Source organism: Kogia breviceps, chromosome 6, assembly GCF_026419965.1.
Source record: "Kogia breviceps isolate mKogBre1 chromosome 6, mKogBre1 haplotype 1, whole genome shotgun sequence".
Taxonomy (NCBI): Eukaryota; Metazoa; Chordata; class Mammalia; order Artiodactyla; family Physeteridae; genus Kogia; species Kogia breviceps.
The window spans coordinates 13,524,904-13,548,608 of NC_081315.1; the positions used below are offsets into that span (position 1 = coordinate 13,524,904).

At 38.9% G+C, this 23,705-nt stretch overlaps 1 protein-coding gene across 7 annotated transcripts in view; it reads left to right on the forward strand.

Moving 5' to 3' along the window:
• Positions 1–5,963: 5,963 nt before the first annotated feature.
• LOC131758453 (PDZ and LIM domain protein 5-like) overlaps positions 5,964–23,705 on the forward strand; it is a 126,711-nt gene continuing 108,969 nt past the window's right edge. For 4 of the 7 annotated variants that reach the window (XM_067035521.1, XM_059066556.2, XM_059066557.2 and 1 more), the window contains exons 1-2: positions 5,965–6,068; positions 9,212–9,349. In XM_067035521.1, the coding sequence (XP_066891622.1) occupies positions 9,254–9,349 (96 nt within the window). In that variant the 5' untranslated portion in view covers positions 5,965–6,068; positions 9,212–9,253. Of the gene's footprint in view, positions 6,069–9,211; positions 9,350–23,705 lie in introns of all 7 variants that reach the window. The other 3 variants (XM_067035517.1, XM_067035518.1, XM_067035519.1) reach the window with 1 other exon arrangement.

The following is a 23,705-nucleotide window of genomic DNA, read 5'->3' on the forward strand; positions in this document are numbered from 1 at the left end:
ATTAAATGGAATGAAAACTACACTAGAAGGAATCAATAGCAGAATAACTGAGGTAGAAGAATGGATAAGTGACCTGGAAGACAGAATGGTGGAATTCACTGCTGTGGAACAGAATAAATAAAAAAGAATGAAATGAAATGAAGACAGCCTAAGAGACCTCTGAGACAACATTAAATGCAACAACATTTGCATTATAGGGGTCCCAGAAGGAGAAGAAAGAGAGAAAGGATCAGAGAAAATATCTGAAGAGATTATAGTCAATAACTTCCCTAACATGGGAAAGGAAATAGCCACCCAAATCCAGGAAGCACAGAGAGTCCCATACAGGATAAACCCAAGGAGAAACACTCCGAGACACAGAATAATCAAATTGGCAAAAATTAAAGACAAAGAAAATTTCCTGAGAGCAGCAAGGGAAGAACGACAAATAATATACAAAGGAACTCCCATAAGGTTAACAGCTGATTTCTGAGCAGAAACTCTACAAGCCAGAAGGGAGTGGCATGACATATTTAAAGTGATGAAAGGGTAGAACCTACAACCAAGATTACTCTAGCCAGCAAGGATCTCATTCAGATTCAATGGAGAAATCAAAAGCTTTACAGACAAGCAAAACCTAAGAGAATTCAGTACCACCAAACCAGCTCTACAACAAATGCTAAAGGAACTTCTTTAAGTAGGAAACACAAGAGAAGAAAAGGAACTACAAAAACAAACCCAAAACAATTAAGAAAATGGTAATAGGAACATACATATCCATAATTACCTTAAACGTGAATGGATTAAATGCTCCAACGAAAAGATATGGGCTCACTGAATGGATACAAAAACAAGACCCATATATATGCTGTCTACAAGAGACCCACTTCAGACGCAGGGACACATACAGACTGAGTGAAAGGATGGAAAAAGGTATTCCATGCAAACGGAAATCAAAAGAAAGCTGGAGTAGCAGTACTTATATCAGATAAAATAGAATTTAAAATAAGGAATGTTACAAGAGACGAGGAAGGACACTACATAATGATCAAGGGATCAATCCAAGAAGAAAATATAACAATTATAAATATATATGCACCTAACATAGGAGCACCTCAACACATAAGGTAACTGCTAACAGCTATAAAAGAGGAAGTCAACAGTAGCACAATAACACTGAGGGACTTTAACACCTCGCTGACACAAATGGGTAGATCGTCCAAACAGATTAATAAGGAAACACAAGCTTTAAATGACACAATAGACCAGATAGATGTAATTGATATTTATAGGACATTCCATCCAGAAATAGAAGATTACACTTTCTTCTCAAGTGCATATGGAACAGTCTCCAGGATACATCACATGTTGGGTCACAAACCAAGCCTCAGTAAATCTAAGAAAATTGAAATCATATCAAGCATCTTTTGTGACCACAATGCTATGAGATTAGAAATCAATTACAGGGAAAAAAACGTAAAAAACACAAACACATGGGGGTTAAACAATATGTTACTATATAACCAGGAGATCACTGAAGAAATCAAAGAGGAAATCAAAAAATACCTAGAGAAAAATGACAATGAAAACACGATGATCCAAAACCTATGGGATGCAGCAAAAGCAGTTCTAAGAGGGAAGTTTATAGCAATACAATCCTACCTGAAGAAACAACAAACATCTCAAATAAACAATCTAACTGTACCCCTAAAGGAACTAGAGAAAGAAGAACAAACAAAACCCAAAGTTAGTAGATGAAAATAAATCATAAAGATCAGAGCAGAAATAAATGAAATAGAAACAAAGAAAACAATAGCAAAAATCAATAAAACTAAAAGCAGCTTTTTTGAGAAGATAAACAAAGTTGATAAACCATTAGCCAGACTCATCAAAAAAAAGAGGGAGAGGACTCTAATCAATTAAATTAGAGAAATGAAAAAGGAGAAGTTACAACAGACACTTCAGAAATACAAAGCATCCTAAGAGATTACTACAAGCAACTCTATGCCAATAAAATGGACAACCTGGAAGAAATGGATAAATTCTTAGAAAGGTATAACCTTCCCAGACTGAATGAGGAAGAAATAGAAAATATGAAGAGACCAATCAGAAGTAATGAAATTGAAACTGTGATTAAAAATCTTCCAACAAACAAAAGTTCAGGACCAGGTGGCTTCACAGGTGAATTCTACCAAACATTTAGAGAAGAGCTAACACCCATCCTTCTCAAACTCTTCCAAAAAATTGCAGAGAAAGGAATACTCCCAAACTCATTCTAGGAGGCCACCATCACCCTGATACTAAAACCAGACAAAAATACTACAAAAAAGAGAGAAAATTACAGACCAATATCACTGATGAATATAGATGTAAAAATCCTCAACAAAATACTAGCAAACAGAATCCAGCAACACATTAAAAGGATCATACACCATGATCAAGTGGGATTTATCCCAGGGATGCAAGGATTCTTCAATATACGCAAATCAATCAACGTGATACACCATATTAACAAATTGAAGAAGAACAAACATATGATCATCTCAGTAGATGCAGAAAAAGCTGTTGAGAAAATTCAACATGCATTTATGATAAAAACTCTCCAGAAAGTGGGCATAGAGGGAATGTACCTCAACATAATAAAGGCCATATACGGCAAACCCATAGCAAACATCATTCTCAATGGTGAAAAACAGAAAGCATTACCTCTAAGATCAGGAACAAGACAATGATGTCCACTCTCATCACTATTATTTAACATATTCTTGGAAGTCCTAGCCATGGCAATCAGAGAAGAAAAGGAAATAAAAGGAATACAAATTGGAAAAGAAGTAAAACTGTCACTGTTTGCAGGTGACATGATACTATACATAGAGAATCCAAAATTGCCATCAGAAAACTACTAGAGCAAATCAATGAACTTGGTAATGTTGCAGGAAAAAAAATTAATGCCACAGAAATCTCTTGCATTCCAATACACTAATGATGAAAAATCTGAAAGAGAAATTATGGAAACACTCCCATTTAGTATTGCAACAAAAAAGAATAAAATACCTAGGAATAAACCTACCTAGGGAGACAAAAGACCTGTATGCAGAAAACTATAAGACACTGATTAAAGAAATTAAAGATGATACCAACAGATGGTGAGATGTACCATGTTCTTGGATTGGAAGAATCAATATTGTGAAAGTGACTATACCACCCAAAGCAATCTACAGATTCAATGCAATCCCTATCAAATTACCAATGGCATTTTTTACAGAACTAGAACAAGAAATCTTAAAATTTGTGTGGAGACACAAAGGACCCTGAATAGCCAAAGTGGTCTTGAGGAAAAAAAAAAAAAGAGTTGGAGGAATCAGACTCCCTGGCTTCAGACTACACTACGAAGCTACAGCAATCAAGACAATATGGTACTGGCACGAAAACAGAAACACAGATCAATGGAACAAGATGGAAATCCCAGATATAAACCCACGCACCTACGGTCAACTAATCTATGACAAAGGAGGCAGGGATATACAATGAAGAAAAGACAGTCTCTTCAATAAGTGGTGCTGGGAAAACTGGACAGCTACATGTAAAAGAATGAAATTAGAACACTCCCTAACACCATACACAAAAATAGACTCAAAATGGATTTGAGACCTAAATGTAAGACCGGACACTATAAAACTCTTTGAGTAAAACATAGGAAGAACACTCTTTGACATAAATCATAGCAAGATCTTCTTTGATCCACCTCCTAGAGTCATGGAAATAAAAACAAAAATAAACAAATGGGACCTAATGAAACTCAAAGCTTTTGCACAGCAAAGGAAACCATAAACAAGACCAAAAGACAACCCTCAGAATGGGAGAAAATATTTGCAAACGAATCAATGGACAAAGGATTAATCTCCAAAATATATATGCAGCTCAATATTAAAGAAACACACAACCCAATCCAAAAATGGGCAGAAGACCTAAATAGACATTTCTCCAAAGAAGACATACAGATGGCCAAGAAGCACATGAAAAGCTGCTCAACATCACTAATCATTAGAGAAATGCAAATCAAAACTACAATGAGGTATCACCTCACACTGGTTAGAATGGGCATCATCAGAAAATCTACAAACAACAAATTTTGGAGGGGTGTGGAGAAAAGGGAACCCTCTTGCACTGTTGGTGGGAATGTAAATTGATACAGCCCCTATGGACAACAGTATGAAGGTTCCTTAAAAATTAAAAATAGAATTACCATATGACCCAGCAATCTCACTACTGGGCATATACCAAGAGAAAACTATAATTCACAAAGACACATGCACCCCAATGTTCATTGCAGCACTATTTACAATAGCCAGGTCATGGAAACAACCTAAATGCGCATCGACAGACGAATGGATAAAGATGTGGTACATATATACAATGGAATATTACTCAGCCATAAAAAGGAATGAAATTGAGTCATTTGTTGAGACGTGGATGGCTCCAGAGACTGTCATACAGAGTGAAGTAAGTCAGAGAAAAGCAAATATCGTATATGTGGAACCTAGAAAAATGGTACAGATGAACCGGTTTGCAAGGCAGAAATTGAGACACAGATGTAGAGAACAAACGTACGGACACCAAGGGGGGAAAGTGGTGGGTGTCGGGGGTGGTCGTGTGATGAATTGGGAGATTGGGATTGAGATATATACACTAATATGTATAAAATGGATAACTAATAAGAGCCTGCTGTATAAAAAAACAATAAAATAAAATTCAAAATTTCAAAAAAGAAAGACAGCAATGGTTACTGCAAATAAAATAAAATAAAATATAATGTCTCCTTACCCACATTAAAAAACAGGCAAAATTAATTTTAATTATATGTTTAACCAAACATAAACAATTTTATCATTTCAACATGTAATCAATATAAAATTATTAATGACATTTTACATTATATTTTTCATAACAAGTCTTCAAAATCTGCTTCAATTATAGCTCAATTTGGGCACTACATTTTCAGTGGTAAAGTGAAATGTAGTCCTTCCCAGACAATAAAGTTTGTGTTTAATGGAAGCATGTTATCTTACTTCTGTTTTTAACTTTAAATTAAACTTACATAAGACAAAAAATTCAGTGCCTCAGCCGCGGTAGACACATTTCAAATGCTCAGTAGCCACACGTGACTAGTCGCTACCGGTTTGGACAGAGCATCGTTTTGGGTCTTCTCTAGAATTTTGTTTGCACTTCTAGGGGACTCACGGACCCCATGAGCCTTGCTTTACATGTCCCTTGGTTAAGAATTGTCCTTTTCACATTTTATGAGCCAATTCACTGGTTTGAAAGAAGCCTACAAGTAACTTTCTGTATGTTCACTGAACATTATTCTAATTTGCTCATGAATAAATTCCTTGGGCTAAATCAAGCAACTTTACAGAAACTGCGAAGTGAACTATTGATCTGGATTTAGAAAAATAAGCTGAGGCTATAAATGGTTGAACCACTTTTGGCCGCTCCTGTTTATCACGGTCTTCTGGTTTGATAAGAGGATTTAACTTCTAGATATTAAAGTTACTGATTTTCACTTTCCTGACAAGTAAACTTTAAGAGTCTTCACTTCTCAGGTCACATAAAGCTCACCCAAAAAATCAGGGAGTGGCTGCTGAACTTGCATAGATAGGGATTTATCCAAAGCCCTCTCCTATTTTAGCCAAAGCAACTGCTCGCCAATTCAAAGTTTCTTTGGAGAGAAATGCATCCACTATAAAACAGGCAAGGGGGAGCGGACCTTTGCCAGGTACTGCTCAAAACCCCCTAAGACTACTGCCACCGAAAGTCTGTAGTGCAATTGTTTTACCGCAGCGGCTTCAGCTTGCCGCAGCAAGCCCGCTCGCTAGGCTCCGCAGCACCCTTCTCCCAGCGCCTCCCAGCACTGCTCGGCCCAGGGGCGTGGCCGGGGCGGAGTGGGCGTGCCTTGGCTCGGGGGCGGGGCCTATGGGGGTGGGTAGCCAGGAGGCGGAAGTTGCCGGGGGCCGTGGGGACGGCGTACACACCGCGAGTCACTTGTCAGCGCTCGTCTGAAGCGGAGGCATCGCTGCGCCGGACCCGAGGTGAGTGGCCGCCCGCCGGCGATGAGCGTCTCGGATACCCGGTAGGGAGGAGGGAAAGAAGGGGTCGCCGTACGTAGAGCGCGTGGAGGGAAGCCCAGCTAGTGGAGAGGAGGGGGCGCGCCTCGCGCCGGGTGGCTGCTCAGGTGTTTGCCGGGCGCCGATCAGCGGAGGTGGGAGAGCGACGTGGGAAGAGGAGCGCCCGGGAAAGGGCGGCGCGGGAGCGGGCCCCAGGCCAGAGGAGGGCACTGGAGCCCGGGCGGGCTGGGACGAGAGCGGCGGCGTCGCCGGGCACGCACCTAGGCGTCCCGGGGACACTCGCGTCCTGCGCGAGTCTCTTGGGGGGTGTGGGGAGGAAGCGGGTCTAAACGGGAACGGCGTGCTGATTTTTTATGTGCTCTCACGCTGCTGAGAAGCGTTTATTTCCCCCCGAATATTTAGGATTGTGTAACCTGTTAGGGGACAACTTCCGTGCGTCCAGAAATAAAGCTTGTTTAAAAAACAAATCTGTCATGAACGCCAGATTTATTAGTGCTCGCGTACTTGGTGGGGCTTTTTTAAGACGACTGTGGTCCCGTTCGTTTGACAGTAAGTGGAAAAAGGAAGAGCGTATGGACAGGGCAGTCCTTGGAAAGAAAATTCGTGGCTGCGCTGGGCAGGGTAGGTCTCGGCTGTGATCGCCAGATCCTCTCCTAAGTCTGCCTTCCTGACCACGGGGACATTGGAAGCCGCCTGCGTCGGGAGCAGCCGGCTCGGGAACCTTATTTGGCAAACAGGGCTAGGCGTGAACCTCTCTGCTGGAAAACTGTCTCGTCGGCTACTTTCACCCGGTGCCCGTGGCTTTAGTTCTTCCACTCTACCTCAACAGCTCGATCTGGGGAAGAAGAGAATCTCAAGATACAGCTTTAATTTCAGACCCTTCTCGGAGAAATTCATCCCGAGTTCTTTCCCTTCTCCCACCCACCGAAGAAGCTGGGATAGAGTGTGGGAAATGTCAGGCTTCCTGCCTAAGTACTAGAGCGAAGACATTGTTTGGACTTTCCCCTAAAAAACAATCCAGCACGGTACAGAAGTGCCAACATTTTCTACGTGCCTGAAAGCAGAAACGCTGCTCAATATTTCCTGCCTGCTTGGTATTTTAGGAAGAGTTTGGGTACTAATATTACCAGACCTGGAAAAGGCCAATAATATTAACAGTTGCTTTGGTTTCAGAATATTTTAAGGCATGTGAAGCTAGCAAAGGGAAACGACACCAGAAATGAACTGACGCTGGTTCTGTAGTGTGGCTGTGACCTTGCCAGTGCTAGAGATTTTAATAACAAATGGGAGAAATCAGGAAGGGAACTCGCAAGTAAAGGGAAGCTGCAGGTACATAGGTTGATATATGAATTAAACACATTTTCTTGCAGGGAACATTGGGATCAGAGGAAGTGGAACTTAACGTTCACATTCTTCTCTTGACAAAAAGTTAAAGATTAGAAAAGAAGGGCGGGTAGGCTGCCTGTGAAATATCTGTTGGCTTTACACACTTTTGATTTATATTGGGTGACATTATCCAGTCTTTCTATACAAGTTCTCTGAAACTCTTTTATTACAGTGAGAAAGCAATTAGACTGTGTGGCTCCTTATTACCTCCTTACTATTTGTTTTTCACATATATCAAATAGCTTGACCTCTGGTTTGGCCTTTTCATCTTTTTAGTGTTTGTTGCATCAGTATTGATGTAATGTATTATTGGCTAGTAGTTCAGTGAACTGCTATGCCAGTGGAAAAGCCCATTTTGTTTCTGGGCAGATGCAGGGCAGATTTTCAGTGATGTTTCTTTAAGAACTGGACTTATTTGAAAATTTTGCCTCATTTTCCCCATATGAGAAGATGGAATCTGCAATATCCCCAGTGATTCACATATCTACATCTGCCACTATTAATCTGGTGTGATGGAATAGAAATTTTCAATGGGTTAAAAAAATGGAATAATATTTAAAGACAGATAATAGGTGATGATTTGGCTGAATAGCACAGATTTTCCAAGGAAGTGTGTCTGAAACAGCTTTTTTTTTTAAAAAAAGTGGTTTTAAAATTATTACACATCTGTTATATTATTATTTTTAATGAGGGAAATAATAGGTGTCTTAGTATTACATTTTAGAAGACCTCCATTCCTCCCGGTTTCTCCCACTCACACATAACCACCATAACCACCAGCACCAAATTCCGAGTCACGCTTTTTTTTCTTTAGTTTTTTTTTTTTTGTTATATAAAAGTACTACCATGCGAGTCATTATGAGCTCACTTCCAGCAAAACACAGAAGAAAGAAAGCACTGAAGCGCTGGTTCTTTTCTAAAGCTCTAATTCTTTCATACATTAAGATTCACCTTTTATTCCTACCATGTTTAGTCAGACTTATACACTGTGTGGTAAATGCTCACTTCACTTTGTCTGGTGAGGTGTGTATATAAAACAAAAAGCAGGTTCTGATTGAAATGTCATTGTGCTAGAGTATCGCCTATCATTGCCTGTCCGAAGGAAATGTAAATAATTTCTTTGCGTGGAAAATAACATGTCCCCAGAAGAGGAAATACGAGTTGTAGTTTATAATTGGAGAGAATAGTTTTATGCATTAAAAAACAACTTCCCGTTTTAAAGAATTTAGAGTTTGGAAAAAGCATGAATGAGAGTCTACCGATTTGTAGTTCTTTTCATATGTTAGGATAACTTAGAATTTAAGTAAGTGAAATCGAAGGACTCTTGCTAACCGCAGGCAGAAGGACAGGGAAAATCATTTTGAATTAAACCTGAAATAAAGTTTCGTTCTTTTTTTGTATACAATGAAATGTTGTAAAGTGCTTTGAATTAAAGTTTGTATGCAGGAAGCCACAAATTGTGGTGTAGCAAGTTGTAAAACTGATCAAATGTCTAGAAATATACTCTGATATGGAATTTTTAGACTATGGAAATTGGCATGAGTGTAGAGATTGTGTATTAGCTCACAGATTCCTTTTCTTAGACTGAAGTGAGAACTTAATATGACTTATTTTGCATATCCCCGCTTCCCCCAAGGCAAAATACTGAAGATCATTTAGTTGAAATATGTAATAGGTTTAAAAATAAACATTTTTGTTAACCATCTCATTTTCTTTCACAGTTTCTTTCATTTTGGGGCATTGGACTTTGCGCCATTATAACCATGAGCAACTACAGTGTGTCCTTGGCTGGCCCAGCTCCTTGGGGTTTCCGGCTACAAGGTGGCAAGGATTTCAACATGCCTCTGACCATCTCTAGCGTAAGCAAACTTTACAGATTTTATCGCAGATGTTCACTCAATGCATAGTCCTAGAAACATCACGGCCGAGTTGTTGAATTCTCTGGATGACCTGCGCTCTACTTAATAGAATTGCTTATGGAATGTGATCTCAGGAAACTTAGTTATCTGTAGTAAAGGATGGGCTGGGGAGGGAATTTAGCAAGGATAATTGATTTCAATTAGGCTTATTTTCCCCCATCTTAATAATAAAATTGAAAGCATTTAACTGCGGGGACAGACTCCAAATCTTTGAACTGTCGCTAATTTGGGGAGTTCTCTGGACCTTAGTCTCTTCATATGTAATAGAAGTTTGCACTGTGGGACTTTCATGGTCCCTTTCAGCTCCAAAAGCTGTTTATTAGAAACTGTTGATCAGTATTGAATAAAATGACTGTTTTTGGTGTTATTTCCTCAGCTCGCTCTCTGGTGAGGGGTTAGCCTACAGTGAAATGGCCAAAAGCTCCTTACCTATGAAGAGAAAATGAAGGGTTTGGATGGCCAACTAGATAGTCAGCCTTTGAATGCTTAAGATAGTCAGCCTTTGAATGCTTAAGATTTGGCTGTTTACCTCATTATGGATTTCTTTTGAATGTATTCTGTGTATATATTTTAATGATATGTTTTCCTGATGATAATTACACTGATGAAGCGAGTAATTATAGCTTTCATTTACTGAGGTTTGACTGCGCATCAGGCATTGTTTCACTTTCATCTCCAGTAGGTAATTATTGCTATTAATCACTTGTATAACATTTCAGAGGGTTTTTTGTATATTCAAATAAATATGAATATCCATTCCCCTTTTACTTACATGGTAGCATCTTAAAACACACTGTTCCACACATTGCTTTTTTTCTCAACAATTTACCTTAGAGACCTTTCCCTGTTACTAGAGTTTTTTTCTTTTTTCTTTTTTAAGTAACAGATGTATAGAATTCTTTTGTAGGGAAGTAAAATTTATTTACGCAATCCTCTATTGAAGGGCATTTATACTGTTGCCAGTGTTGCTATTACAAGTAATGCTTCAGTGGATATCATATATACATAATTATATATGTATAATTTTGATAGGTTATGCCAGTTTGCACTTTGGTGTAATACATTAAAAAATCTATTCCCCCAACAGCATTACCAGCAGACTTTTGGGTTTTTGCCAAGTTCTTTACCTCATCTCAGTTAATTCTCACCCCAACCTGTGAAGTGGCGGTTTTATCCTCACTGTAAAGAGCTGAGCTGTGAGCTCCCGTGGCTGGTGTGGAAGAGCCGGCTTTCAAGCACTTAATGCTGTGCTTCCTCCCCAATAAGCTTTATCATAAATTTAGGTGCATTGCTTCTCTAGTTAGATATTTAGAGAGTTATCTTTTGGTTTAATTATTATATGTACTTATTATTTAATTATATATGTCTAGATGTTTATATATCTAGACATATATATACACACTGCTTCTTACGGTGTGTATATCCAACTCGATTTTGAAAGATTAAAAATAAGTTTGTAGCAATTACGTATCTCTATTAAAATACTTCAAATCCCAGTTTACTAATGAAATTTTCCTCGTTTCTTGGCTATGGATTTTTAAAAATAGTTATCTTTATCAAATTCCATCTTGATTCCAGTTACTCAGATTTTACAAGGAAACACATGTATGTAATCCAGCCTGAAAGTTTTAAGACTTTGCCTGGTTGGATGAAATTTTAAATGTAAAGCATCTGTGTGAAAATGTGTCTTGTGATTTATTCCTGTTTGAGGGGGGCAGTATCTTTTTGCCTCTTACTGAAGAGCTGTCATGAAGAAAGGAAGAATATTTGAATATTGTCTGTTTTCACATTCTGTTTACATTATTTTACATTAATTTTGAATATCCTAGTTTATGATAATGGACTAAAGAAAATTATGGTTTAAATGCTTCCATTTTTTTGCTGAAAAAAAAAGTACAGAAACAAATTAACACCTCATGAAACACACTTTGTTGTTTGATTGTAGAAGTGCAAATGGAGTATGTAAATGTTGTGGTACCATACCTTTAAAAAAGTTTTCTGTGCTTCAGTTTCCTGGCAGACAATCTGAGCTCCAGGTTGTGATGCTGACACAACAGAGCTCTGTGTACATACATATGTGCCCTCTCCTGGCACAGAAGAAATGCTTTCCTTGTGTAGACAGAGTGTTAATTAAAGGATTTTGAACACACTGATTAAAAGAGACTACGGTAACAAAGCTGCTGAGTTATTTCTGTTCTCTTACAAAAGTCTCTGCCATCTCCTGTGACCTTTTTGGGCCTTGTGCAGTGGGGCATGCAATTCATTCTGGATTGGTGAGGAGGGGAGGTGGAGGAGAGGGAATGTTGGTGCAACTGTGCAGCTAGGCTGTTGGCCTTTCATTGTAGTTATTTTTAACCCCTTGTGTGGTTCAGTTTAAACAGGCCCAGAAACATTGCCTAATAAAGATGGGTGCCTAATAACTAATCTATATTGTGGTAGTAAGATATTAATGTTATACCTCATCTTAATTCTCTGGTTATATTTATTCTGCCTTAATGATGTAAAATTATTGGGATATATTTCAGTGGTCACCAGATTATTTAATTAATAGTATCAAGAAGCAATTAAAACCTGAAAGCATGCCTTAAAACATGTAATTTAGTGATTCTCTTATTTTAATAATGTATGTGGAGTTCTTAACAGGGTCTGGCATGGTATTTTCTCAGCTGTTACCTTTAACAATAATACTAAATTAAAAAGAAAAAATTTAGAGACTTGAAACATCAAATCCCCCATAATTTTAGGGAACATAGCAGTTATTTATTTTTTTACTTACAGTCTGTTGGATTGATAAAGCAAAAAAACCTTACAGGTTTGTGCTTAGCTAGGAACCTGCATCTATATATAGTTCAAAAGTATACAGTATTTCCTCTGGTCATGTATTATTATGTTGAACTCCAAAGGGCTCTTTATGTTCCCTTATAATATTGGAACTCAGTGATGTGAAATGTATTTGAGATAAATAAGCCATTGTCTGGGACTTTAACATTCTGTTTTCTTGAGATTTTGTTACCAGCATAGGAATATATGGATTATGACTTGCTTCGTAAAGCATACAAACTATAAAATTTTAACATTACTCTCAGATTTTGCTCCCCGTCTCTTTTGTATGAGCTTTGCATACTTTTTTAGTAGGTGGGTTTCTAAGATAAGATTGGTGATTGTTGCAGACTTTTTGAAAAGATCCTCAAATTGCTGTAATTGCCTGATCCCATGTCATTGTCTTCAATTTCCTATCCTTAAAGTGGTGTGTTGGCTACTGGAGTTTGCAGGCTGTCTTTTTATGACCCTGTATTTATGGAATTGCCTTGAAGCCATGGTATGTGGGAATGGGTTTTATTGTAGCAGTGTGGGTTTGTTGGTCTTTGCCAATATATTTTATAAGAAGAAATAGGAGACTTGTTGCACAATTCAAGGCCATATTTTGGCAAGTTGCTGACCCTCCTGATGGAGTTACAAGAAAGATAGTGTATTTGTGAATAACATTTTAAGTACAGCATCCTAAAATTGAAACACTCTGCTCAGCTTGTGTTATTTTCTGATGTATGATATTAGAATTTTTCCCTTAGCTGTCAATATTTGGATTTCCTGAAGGTGATCTCCCAATTCTCTATTAACACATCTATGGTGTTTCTTTAGCAGATAAAAAGAGGTCAGACATTTTAATACCCAAATAATAGAGATTTTTATTCTCAACAGTTAGGGGAGGATCATTTGTTAGCAGGTCAGACAAGATTTTAGTTGGATTTGAAAAGCAGAAGAAATGTACCATTTCCTGGAGCATGAGTCCTGTTTAGGAGGATTACACAGAACCGAGAAAGAGCCATGAAAACACTTCGCTGTGAATTCATTCATTCGGTCATTAAAAGGATACTTCCTAGAAGCCATTGAAGAAGAGACAAAGCATTGGGGAGAAAAATACATACAGTACTAGACAATGTCATAAGACCTGTCCCAAGACAATATGTGATAGAATGACAGAGATTCAGATAAGTGTTTCTCAGTTTCAGTGGGCACAGACCTTTCATATCTGTTTAGGGGTTAGAGGGTTGGCTTCCTACAGGAGAAATTAATTGAACTGGTCCTTGAAGAATGAAATCTGAACACCTCAAAGTCAGGATTTCTCTGCGTTGGTTTTCAGTTCAAAGTGAAGACGAAGACTTTTCTTGCCATTGCTTGAGTCTGAGTGAAGCTGTGAATATAGCTGAGTGATTCTCCAGACACACCAGCTGCAGAGTTTCCCTCCTAGAGGCGGGCGGAAAGACTGTCAGTCCTCTAGCTGAAATGGGAGAACCATCCGCCCTTGAATAAATGGGCCCATTGTTAATTTTAAGCTGTTGAGTATTTTCTTTGACATTCCCTTCCAACTACCCTGTTATTATGCCAAGTGAGAAAGTTGATAATTTAGCTTGTTTAACTGCATAATGTACATTTCACGTGTATGTTCACCCTCTGCTTTTAAAATATGAATCACCTTTTGTGGGGGGCTCAGAGACCTGTCTTTTCCCACGTGGCAGTTTTCTGTCATTTGTGGTGGTCCCGAGGGTCAAGAATCTCAAGATAATTCTGAAGGTGTTTTTCTGGTTTGTTATTTGTAAAGAAATGAAAATCTTTATCAGTATGTTTTATTGTAAATTAATAGTTTGAGGAAAAAAAAGCCTTTTTTTTTTTTTTTTTTTTTTTTAGTTTTTAATGAATATTGGGCATTTTGGAAAGTTATTGGTTAAAAGGAATTTTACTGGTCTGCAGGATTTTTGTATCTGATGGAAGAAACAATATTGTAGAGATTGGGTGAAGTAAGAATAGCACTTTAGACCTAAGTAAGGGAGATTTTCATACAAGCTATTCACCTACTCATGAGTTAGGTCTAATATTTGCTTACTTAAACTCAGAATAACCAAAGCCTATAGAGTTGTTTTCAGTCATTTTTGAGAACTTTCAATGCAGAGAGCTTGTCTTTATGATGGTTGTTGGTTAGGCTGCAGTGTGACTATATCGTTAATCTGAAGATACAATTAGTCTTTGTCTGAAATATCCTGTTTGCAGTAGTTCTTACCCAGGTTCCCATGCACTGCAAGACTGCTCATGGCCTTTCCCCCCAGTTACAACTGCATGGAGGAGAAATCCGATATGAGTTAGTTAATCTAGGAGCAAACATTGCTCCAGATAAAAAGGGGTTGTTTCTTTGGCATCTTATTATTATTATTTTTAATTGATTTATTTTATTTTTGGCTGCATTGGGTCTTCGTTGCTGCGCGTGGCTTTTCTCCAGTTGTGGCGAGCAGGAGCTACTCTTCCTTGCGGTGCACAGGCTTCTCATTGCGGTGGCTTCTCTTGTTGCAGAGCACGGGCTCTAGGTGTGCAGACTCAGTAGTTGTGGCACTCGGGCTCAGTAGTTGTGGCACTCGGGCTCAGTAGTTGTGGCTTGCAGGCTCTAGAGCGCAGGCTCAGTAGTTGTGGCACACGGGCTTAGTTGCTCCGCGGGATGTGGGATCTTCCCGGAACAGGGCTCGAACCCGTGTCCCCTGCATTGGCAGGCGGATTCTTAACCACTGCACCACCAGGGGAGCCCCTCTTTGGTGTCTTATAAGAGATAATTATGTTTCAGCTTTAGTAGGTGAGACTCTAGGCCTTTGTTTGAATTTTTGAAATGTAGAAATATTGAGTATATGATATAAAACTTGACAAAACAAGATCCTCACATGTGAAATGTTAATATATGTATGGATTTGCAAATAAGTGACATAATATTGGGAATGAAAAGAAAACATTAGTTTAAGAAAGTAATGAGCAGTGACCACGGTGACCCCTAATTTAGTTATTCTGGGTGCAGAGCCACTGTATAGCCCTGCTGGGAATTCAGGTTTGTTTTTTTAATTACAGAGTGGGAAAATCACTTTTATAGCATAGATACTCTTTTTTTTTAAAGGTAATAAAATATTTAGGTATGGACAGAGCAGACAGTATTGAATGAATGTTTAGAGTCAGGCTTGGAAGAATTTTTTATAGTATTAAAATGGAAGCTCTCAAATCTTCACTTCCCCATCTTCTGTCACCTTATTATTATCATTTCTTGTTGCATAAGTGGAGTTATCTATCCTTCTGTAAATACTCCGATTTCTTTTACAGCCGAGTTTGTTACCCATTTTGTGTGATAATTACTGGAACAAAGGTCACCAACCTCATTGGCATTTAGTCCACCCAGGAGGGCTAAGCAGTTGCAGCAAATGTCCCTGTCCAGCCTAAAGGGAGGAGAGTAAAATGAACTGGGGACTTGGTGGAAGGGAAAGAACAAGTTAGATTGAAAGAGCAAAAGAAAGAGGCAGGTTTTTTTTTTGTTGTTGTTGTTGTTTCCGTACGTGGACCTCTCACCGCTGTGGCCTCTCTCGTTGCGGAGCACAGGCTCCGGACGCGCAGGCGCAGCGGCCACGGCTCACGGGCCCAGCCGCTCCGCGGCACGTGGGATCCTCCCGGACCGGGGCACGAACCCGCGTCCCCCGCATCGGCAGGCGGACTCTCAACCACTGCGCCACCAGGGAAGCCCGAGGCAGTTTTAAAAAGATCACAATGGGAACAGTTATTTACTGGGTCAGATTTGGTACTCAAGAAATCTTCACCCTTCACCCTTTCTCCCCTTTTAAAGTTTGGTTAATTTATGCTTTTCTTTAGGTAAGATATTCATATGCGTTGAAAGCCAAATGAGTCGATAGTGTTTAGAGGAAAGAGCTTCCTGTTGTCCCATCATTCATTTCCTCTGCCTGGAAGCAACCAGTGTTAGTTAGCAGTGTCTTGTGTATCCTCTCAGGGATAATCTATACAGATGTGTGAAAATACATATATATCCTCATCATCCCCCTTTCCAACACAAATAGTATCCTTAAAAATCTGCTTTTTGGGGGGCATTTTGCTTTTTTCACTTAACCCCAAATCAGTAAATATATCCTCATTCTTTTTGTATATCTGCATTGTGTTTGGATTTATCATAATTTATTTAACCATCTCCTATTGATGGACAATTAGGTTGTTAGGTTGTTTCTAATCTTTTTCTTTTAATAACACTGTAGTGTAATTTTTGCATCAATAACTATACCTATCTATATATGGCATATATATGAGCTTACCTGTGAGATAGATTCCTAGAAATGGAATTGCTGAGTCAAAGGGTTGTATGCAATTGTAATTTTAATTGATATTGCCAAATATCTCTATAGAAACACTTCTACCCACAATGAGAATGCTAGTTTCCTCATACCTGTGCTAGCACACGTTTGAACAGACTTTCATCTTTTCCAATCAGATGGGCCTATTTGCATCTTCCTCCTTTTTTACAGGGCTTAATCACAGGTATTCTACAGAGGATTCTGTATGTTTTTAAGTGGCTCTTTTTTTTTTCCATTTTGCATGAGAATATGCAAAATAAAGATGTGCTGACCTTCTTTAAATGATTTTTTAACTTCTGGGGGGATGTTGTTTATTTGAATTTTTTCATTTAGAGCTTTGGTTAATAATTACCCTCTATCATTTGTTTCCTATTTCCAAACGGATTTCCTCTCTGTTAACATATTACTTCCAATTACATGGTGGAAGATTTTTTTTGTTTTTTTGTGGAATAGTTTTTGGCATAGTGCCCTGTCACAGACCTTCTGAAAAATTAAGCAAATCACATTTAATAGATTTCAGGTTGTTGCCTTTGGAGTTTCTCCAGCAGCCTGATATATTGTGGAATTTCAAATCCTACTCTTCTCTAGCTCCCCTTATGGATGTGACAAAGAGACTGACCATAATGAGGTATTTGGCCTGGTCCTTGGACATAGTAAAATTCACCCTTAGGAACCTCACTGTTTTCATATCAACTGTTACTAGCCGGTGGAGCATAACAAGTGACACGGTTTCCAGCGTTTCATAGCGTAGCGCGTCAGGCATTGTGGAGGCACACACATGCGGCACGGTGTAGTTCTGCATTTTACCTGGGTGGAAGCAGCAGAGAGTGTAAGTGTTGGTAACCTCGGTAACAAGGAGAGTCAGGATGCCAGGGATGTTTGTATTTTATGTGCTTAAAGTTGAGGCAAGGAGGAATTTCCCTTTACTATGCTGTAAAATTTTTAATATGATGAGAAGTGTTTGGAACTAGATAAGAAGTTGCACCATTTGTTATTTGAATTCTGTGACTTGTTAAACACTCTTTCCTAGGATTCAAAAAGTGATTTGACGATGACCACTGTTCTTCATTATAATTATCTTGGGTAAATTTTGATTTACCAAAAGAGGAAGTGGTTTTTTTTTTATAATGACATTAACAACCGAATCCCATTTACCGTTGATTCCATCAGGGGCTTGAGTGTTGCGATTTGGTTCCATTGAGAATCCAGTTACAGTATTAGACCAGTATTTCTCAAATGATTTCTGAGATATTAACTTTTAGAGATGGTAAAACTTAAAAATTTAGTAAGGTTGTATAATGCTAGCCAAAGGAGATTGTAGATATGTTCTGAAAGTGTTTTCTTCTTCTTCTTTTTTTTTCTTTTTTTTTTGGGTGGTGGTACGCAGGCCTCTCACCGCTGTGGCCTCTCCCGTTGCGGAGCGCAGGCTCCGGACGCGCAGGCTCAGCGGCCATAGCTCACGGGCCCAGCCGCTCCATGGCATGTGGGATCCTCCCGGACCGGGGCACGAACCCACGTCCCCTGCATCGGCAGGCGGACTCTCAACCACTGCGCCACCAGGGAAGCCCAAGTGTTTTCTTCTTGAGAAAAGATACTGGAGGACAAATGTCCTTTAGAAAGCAAATGCTTTGTTCCTTAACAAGCAACCCTTAGGGATGTTCTGGAGAAAGAAGTTTGTAAATAAATACAAGCATTGTTATACATGTAAGTTTCATGACTTTGGACATTCTCTTGAAGTATCTCCGTGCTACTGATTCCAAATATTCTACGAATGGTTCTTTTGATCTTTTTATACTAGGCATTTCTGTTTATATGTACCTTTATTCATTCTGGAAGATTCTAGTTCGTATCTAATTCTCAGAGTGACACTTTGACAGCTTAGCAGACAGAAGTGTTTCCAAACTTCATCAGTGGCTTGTTCCCTCCTAGGCTGTTTCCTCATCTTCAGGGTGGCACCTTGCCGAGGCAAGAATTCTAAAATCCTGCATTTAATATATTAATCCCATCAGACCCACTTGACAGAACTGAGTTTACAGTCCAAAATGCCTGTTTTGAACCCTGAAGTCCTTGGTCTCTCTATTCTTCGTGCACAGTACCTTTAGCCCTACCCATCCATCAGGGCACGTTCATATACTAGGTGCTCTTTGAAATGTTTGACGGCTCCAACTCACTTGGGTCTCCTTTCTTTCCTATATTAAATGATAATAATGAAAATACGCTGACATTTATTGAGCCCTTGTTATTGTCTAGGCCCTGCTGTACATATTTTGCACATGTTCGATTATTTAGTCCTCATAGTGACCCTCTGAGGAAGTATGATTTAAAACCTCTGATTTGCAGATGAAGAAACAGAGAGACAGCAGTTAAATAAGATGCTCAAAGTCACACAGCTAGTAATTGGTTAGGCTTAGGATTTGATACCAGACAAACTGAGTAGTAATACTGTCATGCTTTTAACCAGTATACTCTGTTTTCTGGGAATAGGTGACAGTTTTTACTGCTGACAACCAAGTTTGTATGTGTTTCTTAAAGAGAGAGTCAAAGACTTGTGTAAATGGGAGTAACAGATTATTTTTAAAACTATGACTAGTTTCTAAACTAATCATTAACATCATAAGTGAGATTTTTAAAATGTACCTTCCAGGCCCAGACTTTCAATTCAGGATGTTTAGGGATTCTCACATGCCTTATGGATGTTTCTCGTGTACCATCGAATCCCATTTTGTACACTAATGTTTGGGAACACTATGTAGCTTTTATTTTTTTTTTTTTTTTGCGGTATGCGGGCCTCTCACTGTTGTGGCCTCTCCCGTTGCGGGGCACAGGCTCCGGACGCACAGGCCTAGCGGCCATGGCTCACGGGCTCAGCCGCTCCGCGGCATGTGGGATCTTCCCGGACCAGGGCACGAACCCGTGTCCCCTGCATCGGCAGGCGGACTCTCAACCACTGCGCCACCAGGGAAGCCCCTGTAGCTTTTATTTTTAAAAAATATTTTTATTATGGATCTTTTGTTATTTAGATCACTTCATCAAAAAGATTAAGGCTAAATTGCAATGGAACTGCCACTGACTACATAACGTGACAGATCTGCTTTTCTGCAACTACTGGTCTTTTCACTTTTTTGAGGGTTCAATCAACATAGGTCAAATCCTTTTTGGAAATAAATGTCAGTTTTAATAATATATGATATCAGGCTTCAGTTCTATTTATGACGCTGAAAGTATCTTTAGAGCACTTTGAAGTTGGCACATTACTTATAGTATTTTAATACTATAAAATTTAATGATGAATGTTAAATTTACCAGACTTCTGGAGGAATCTTTAGTAAATTTAACCAGTATTTAACCAAGTATATAACAAGTATAGTTGGTTTTGTTTCATTCCTCATTGTTAAGCTAAAGTGGTAAAATTTATGTTAAAAGGAACTGCATATAGTCTTTTTAAGGCCAAATTTTTGGTCTTCATATTATGTTTCACGGTGGTACAGTTTAAATACATACAAATAGGTCATATACTTTGTGAAATCGTGAACCTCTCTCACCAGGAAAAGACCACTACACCTCTGGGTCTTATTTACTCAAGATCGTATTGACATTCCCCGCACATGTTCAGTAACTGTTGGCTGATGCCCGTAAAGACGATGGGGGCAAATGGGCAGCTGGGGTGCAGTTTCAGTCGTTTCTTCTAGAACTGTCTTGTTAATGAAAATAATCAATAGTTCTAGTTAACTGATGAGACATTTTGGTTTTCTTTGTTTTTAATCCTAGTCAGGGTTGGTTTCGAGGAAACGCCCCCGACGTTACTTAGTGTAAACAGCCCTCTGCCTCCCTAGGTATCGAGTCTTCCTGTGTGTCAGCCCGAGTCTGTTTTCTCTGTATTTGACCCAGCGGTTCTCTTTCTGTCCTTGAGCGTCGAGCACAACAAAGGACAGTCCTCGCACACGTTACAGCCTTTACAGTAGGTGACCGAGTTGTATTTCCTTTTAAGTCTTGTGGATCTTCTGTTGGAAGCCGTTTCTTCAAGTGTTTCTTTTTTGACGGTTGCCTCTCTTCACACCCCCGAGCATTTGCCTTTAAAAGTAGTTCAGTTTTTAAATGTCTCTTGATGTGTGACTCCCAGAAGTGAACCTAACTCTTCAGACATTAAGACCAATGCAGACGTATAGTTACTAAGTAAGGAAACTGATTTTTGTGACCAGACAGTGCAGGGTTTAGAACTGCCCTGGGCACTGGGCTTGATAGAATTTTTAGTGTTTTCTCTGTATACTCTTACACTGTTTGACATTTTTACAATATGTGTGTCTTTTGTTTAAAAAGTGAAAGGAAATTAAAACTGGCCTGTGCTTTGTAGACATGCAAACTCAGGCTTGTCTGGACATATATGGAAGTTAGGAGCGCCTGAGAAGGGCAGGTGTTTGTGTGTGCTGTTTGCATGAAAGATAAAGGGACTTCATGGGAAGGAATTCAAGAAACATGTAAGTGAGGTGTGTTCAAGCTTAGTCCTTGGAGATTTTATTATTATTATTTATTATCTTTTAGGAGAGATGGGTAAATTCTTGGTACAGCAGAGTACGTCCTCTTGGTATTGTCTTCTGATGCTGCCCTTCTCCTGAATGACTCACGCCAGAGCCCTAAGAGAAGGCGTTAGTTAACATATATTCATTAGTCTCTTACTGTGTATGAGGCTTGGATAGAGAGGGTGGTTCTCTGTTTTCTGACAAAAAGGTACATGGAACATGATATGGAATATAAGAAGCAGCTTGGAAGTAGGAGAGGACACATGTAATGAGACTTGGGCAAAGACCACAGTAATACGCGCTTTGATCATACAGCCTAGTTAGGATGGTAGGGAACTTCTCGACTAGCGTCTATAGAATCCAGAGAGGAGACAGAAGTAGCAGCGGTGGACAGAATTTACTATTCCTACATCTGGGCATGGAGCCATTTATTCAGTATCATTATCGAGCACCTACTGTGTGCTCAGTCCTGGTCTAGGCACCGAAAGGACACAAAACAAAGCCGTTATTGTTATGAACCTTATATTCTAGTAAGAGGGGCTGTTAACTCACAAGTGTATGGATAAATAAGCAATGTAATTTAATAAGGTGATGTGCTAGGGAATAATTGGGGGAAGGGTTTTACCTTAAGTTGGGCCGCCAAGACAGGCCCTTCTGACTGAGGAAGCAGCCTTGACTTGAGAATAAGCCAGTCATGGGAAGAGGAAGGAGAACAGCACTGCAGGCATCAAAAGGCCTGGAGACGAGAAAGAGCTTGGCATGTTCAAGGAGCAGAAAAGGAGTGGCAGGAGCGCAGGGAGCAAGGAGGCGGGTGGAATGAGGGGGCGGATGGGGGGGAAGCCAAGTGTCAGAATAAGAGAGAAGGAGACTTAGAAAGTGAGGAGATGACATTGGGGGTGACGGTGGGACAGCTGGGGGTTTGAGAAGGATTCTGATTCCTCTGGATGAGAGCTGAGCCTGGAAGAGTGGGTTACTATTTCTGTGAGTTCAGCATCTCTGCAAGCTGGTGTGTTTTTACATTGGTTTTGATAGAAATTTCAGGGGAAGAATTCCAAAAATATTTAGAGCAAAGGGTTAACCACGTAACCTTCCAAGGTGGCTACTTGGAAGTAAGATACTCATTGTAATATGTTTGTTTGGAAAAGTTATTTGTAAGTTGTAACACGTGCATTATTATTTTCTCATTGTTAATTGCACACCGATTAGAGTTTTTCTCCTTCGTGTTCTTTTAAGTTTTATTATCACTGTAAGAAGCGGCTTGTTTCCCAGATGGCTTCTGTTTTCATTTCCTTGTGGTGTTATGACCTTTTCTACTTTAATAAGGAAATGTTGCATACACCTTCAGGAGTTGTATACAAATTATGCTGGTAACACTTTTGCTAGAGTCTGCCTCAAAGATAAAGTGACTGTTAGGGCGTTTCTTCTAGGTTAGATATGTTGAGCTGGAAAAGATTTTTAATAGTGTCTATTTTTCAAAAGACTGTTTTAGCCTGTTGGTTGGTTAATGTGCCCAATGCCCAAAGTTATGTTTTGTGGCCCCTTTATTATTTCAAGTGGAGGGAGTTTATGAGATTTAATGTTTTCCATTTTCTGAACCTTTCAGAGAGGTCACTTGAGCGGGATTAACATCTCATAAGAGAAGGCTGACAGTTGACACTTCAGTAAATTCAGATTTTCATGCCTTAAATACATTGTTAATGGATAAAAGTGTTGTCAATATCATGTAGCTCTAGGTCTGTAATAATAAATCATAATACTTTAGCAAATGATGTAACTTCATACTTCATATTTAAGGTCAACTTTTTATAAATTCAGGGAATGAATGAGTTTCCTATGAGTTTTGGGGTATATTTGCAAAATAACACTTTACAGCCAACTTAGGAATATCTGTGTTACATTAAGTATGACAAAATAATAATACTAGTGTAAAAGAGCTGTCACTCTAGACAAAGTTTTCTTAACGACTTTATCTTAAGATTTAAAGTAATCTGATAGTAATTAATTTCCAGCCTTAAAAAAACCACTTCAGGCAGTTGAGATTATGTCATGATGAATGGTCAAACGTCCATGACTGTATTTTATTACCAAAGCTAATATAGTAGTATTGTATTTTTTATTAATTTTTTTTTTAACCACAGTCCTGGAAGATTTATTTTTTTCTCCCAATAGACCATTTTAAGATTATGTTTTTAGTGGACAACATTCTACATGCTGTTAGTGTAGTTGTTACCAGTGCAAGCTCTGGAGCACAATGTCTGCCTGTGAATCCCGGCTCTGTAATTTACCAGCTATATGCATCTGGACAAATTACTCGACTGTGCCCCAGGTCCTTAACTGTCAAATGGGAGAAAAATAATATTTACATCATAGGTTTGTTGCATTGAATAAATAAACACCTGTAAAGTGCCTGGCGCATAGTAAGAACTCAGTGAAGTTTACCTAAGAAGAACAGAGGTTATCTTATAGTAATAACTATTTACTAGCAATATCTAGTTGAAGCAGTTTTGACACTATATATTTCTAGAGCCCTCATTTCTTAGATAATGTCATCTTCCAAATTAATTCTGGTTTTCTTTTTCATAGGTTTTTATAGAAGATTCTTTACAAGCATCCTTCTCA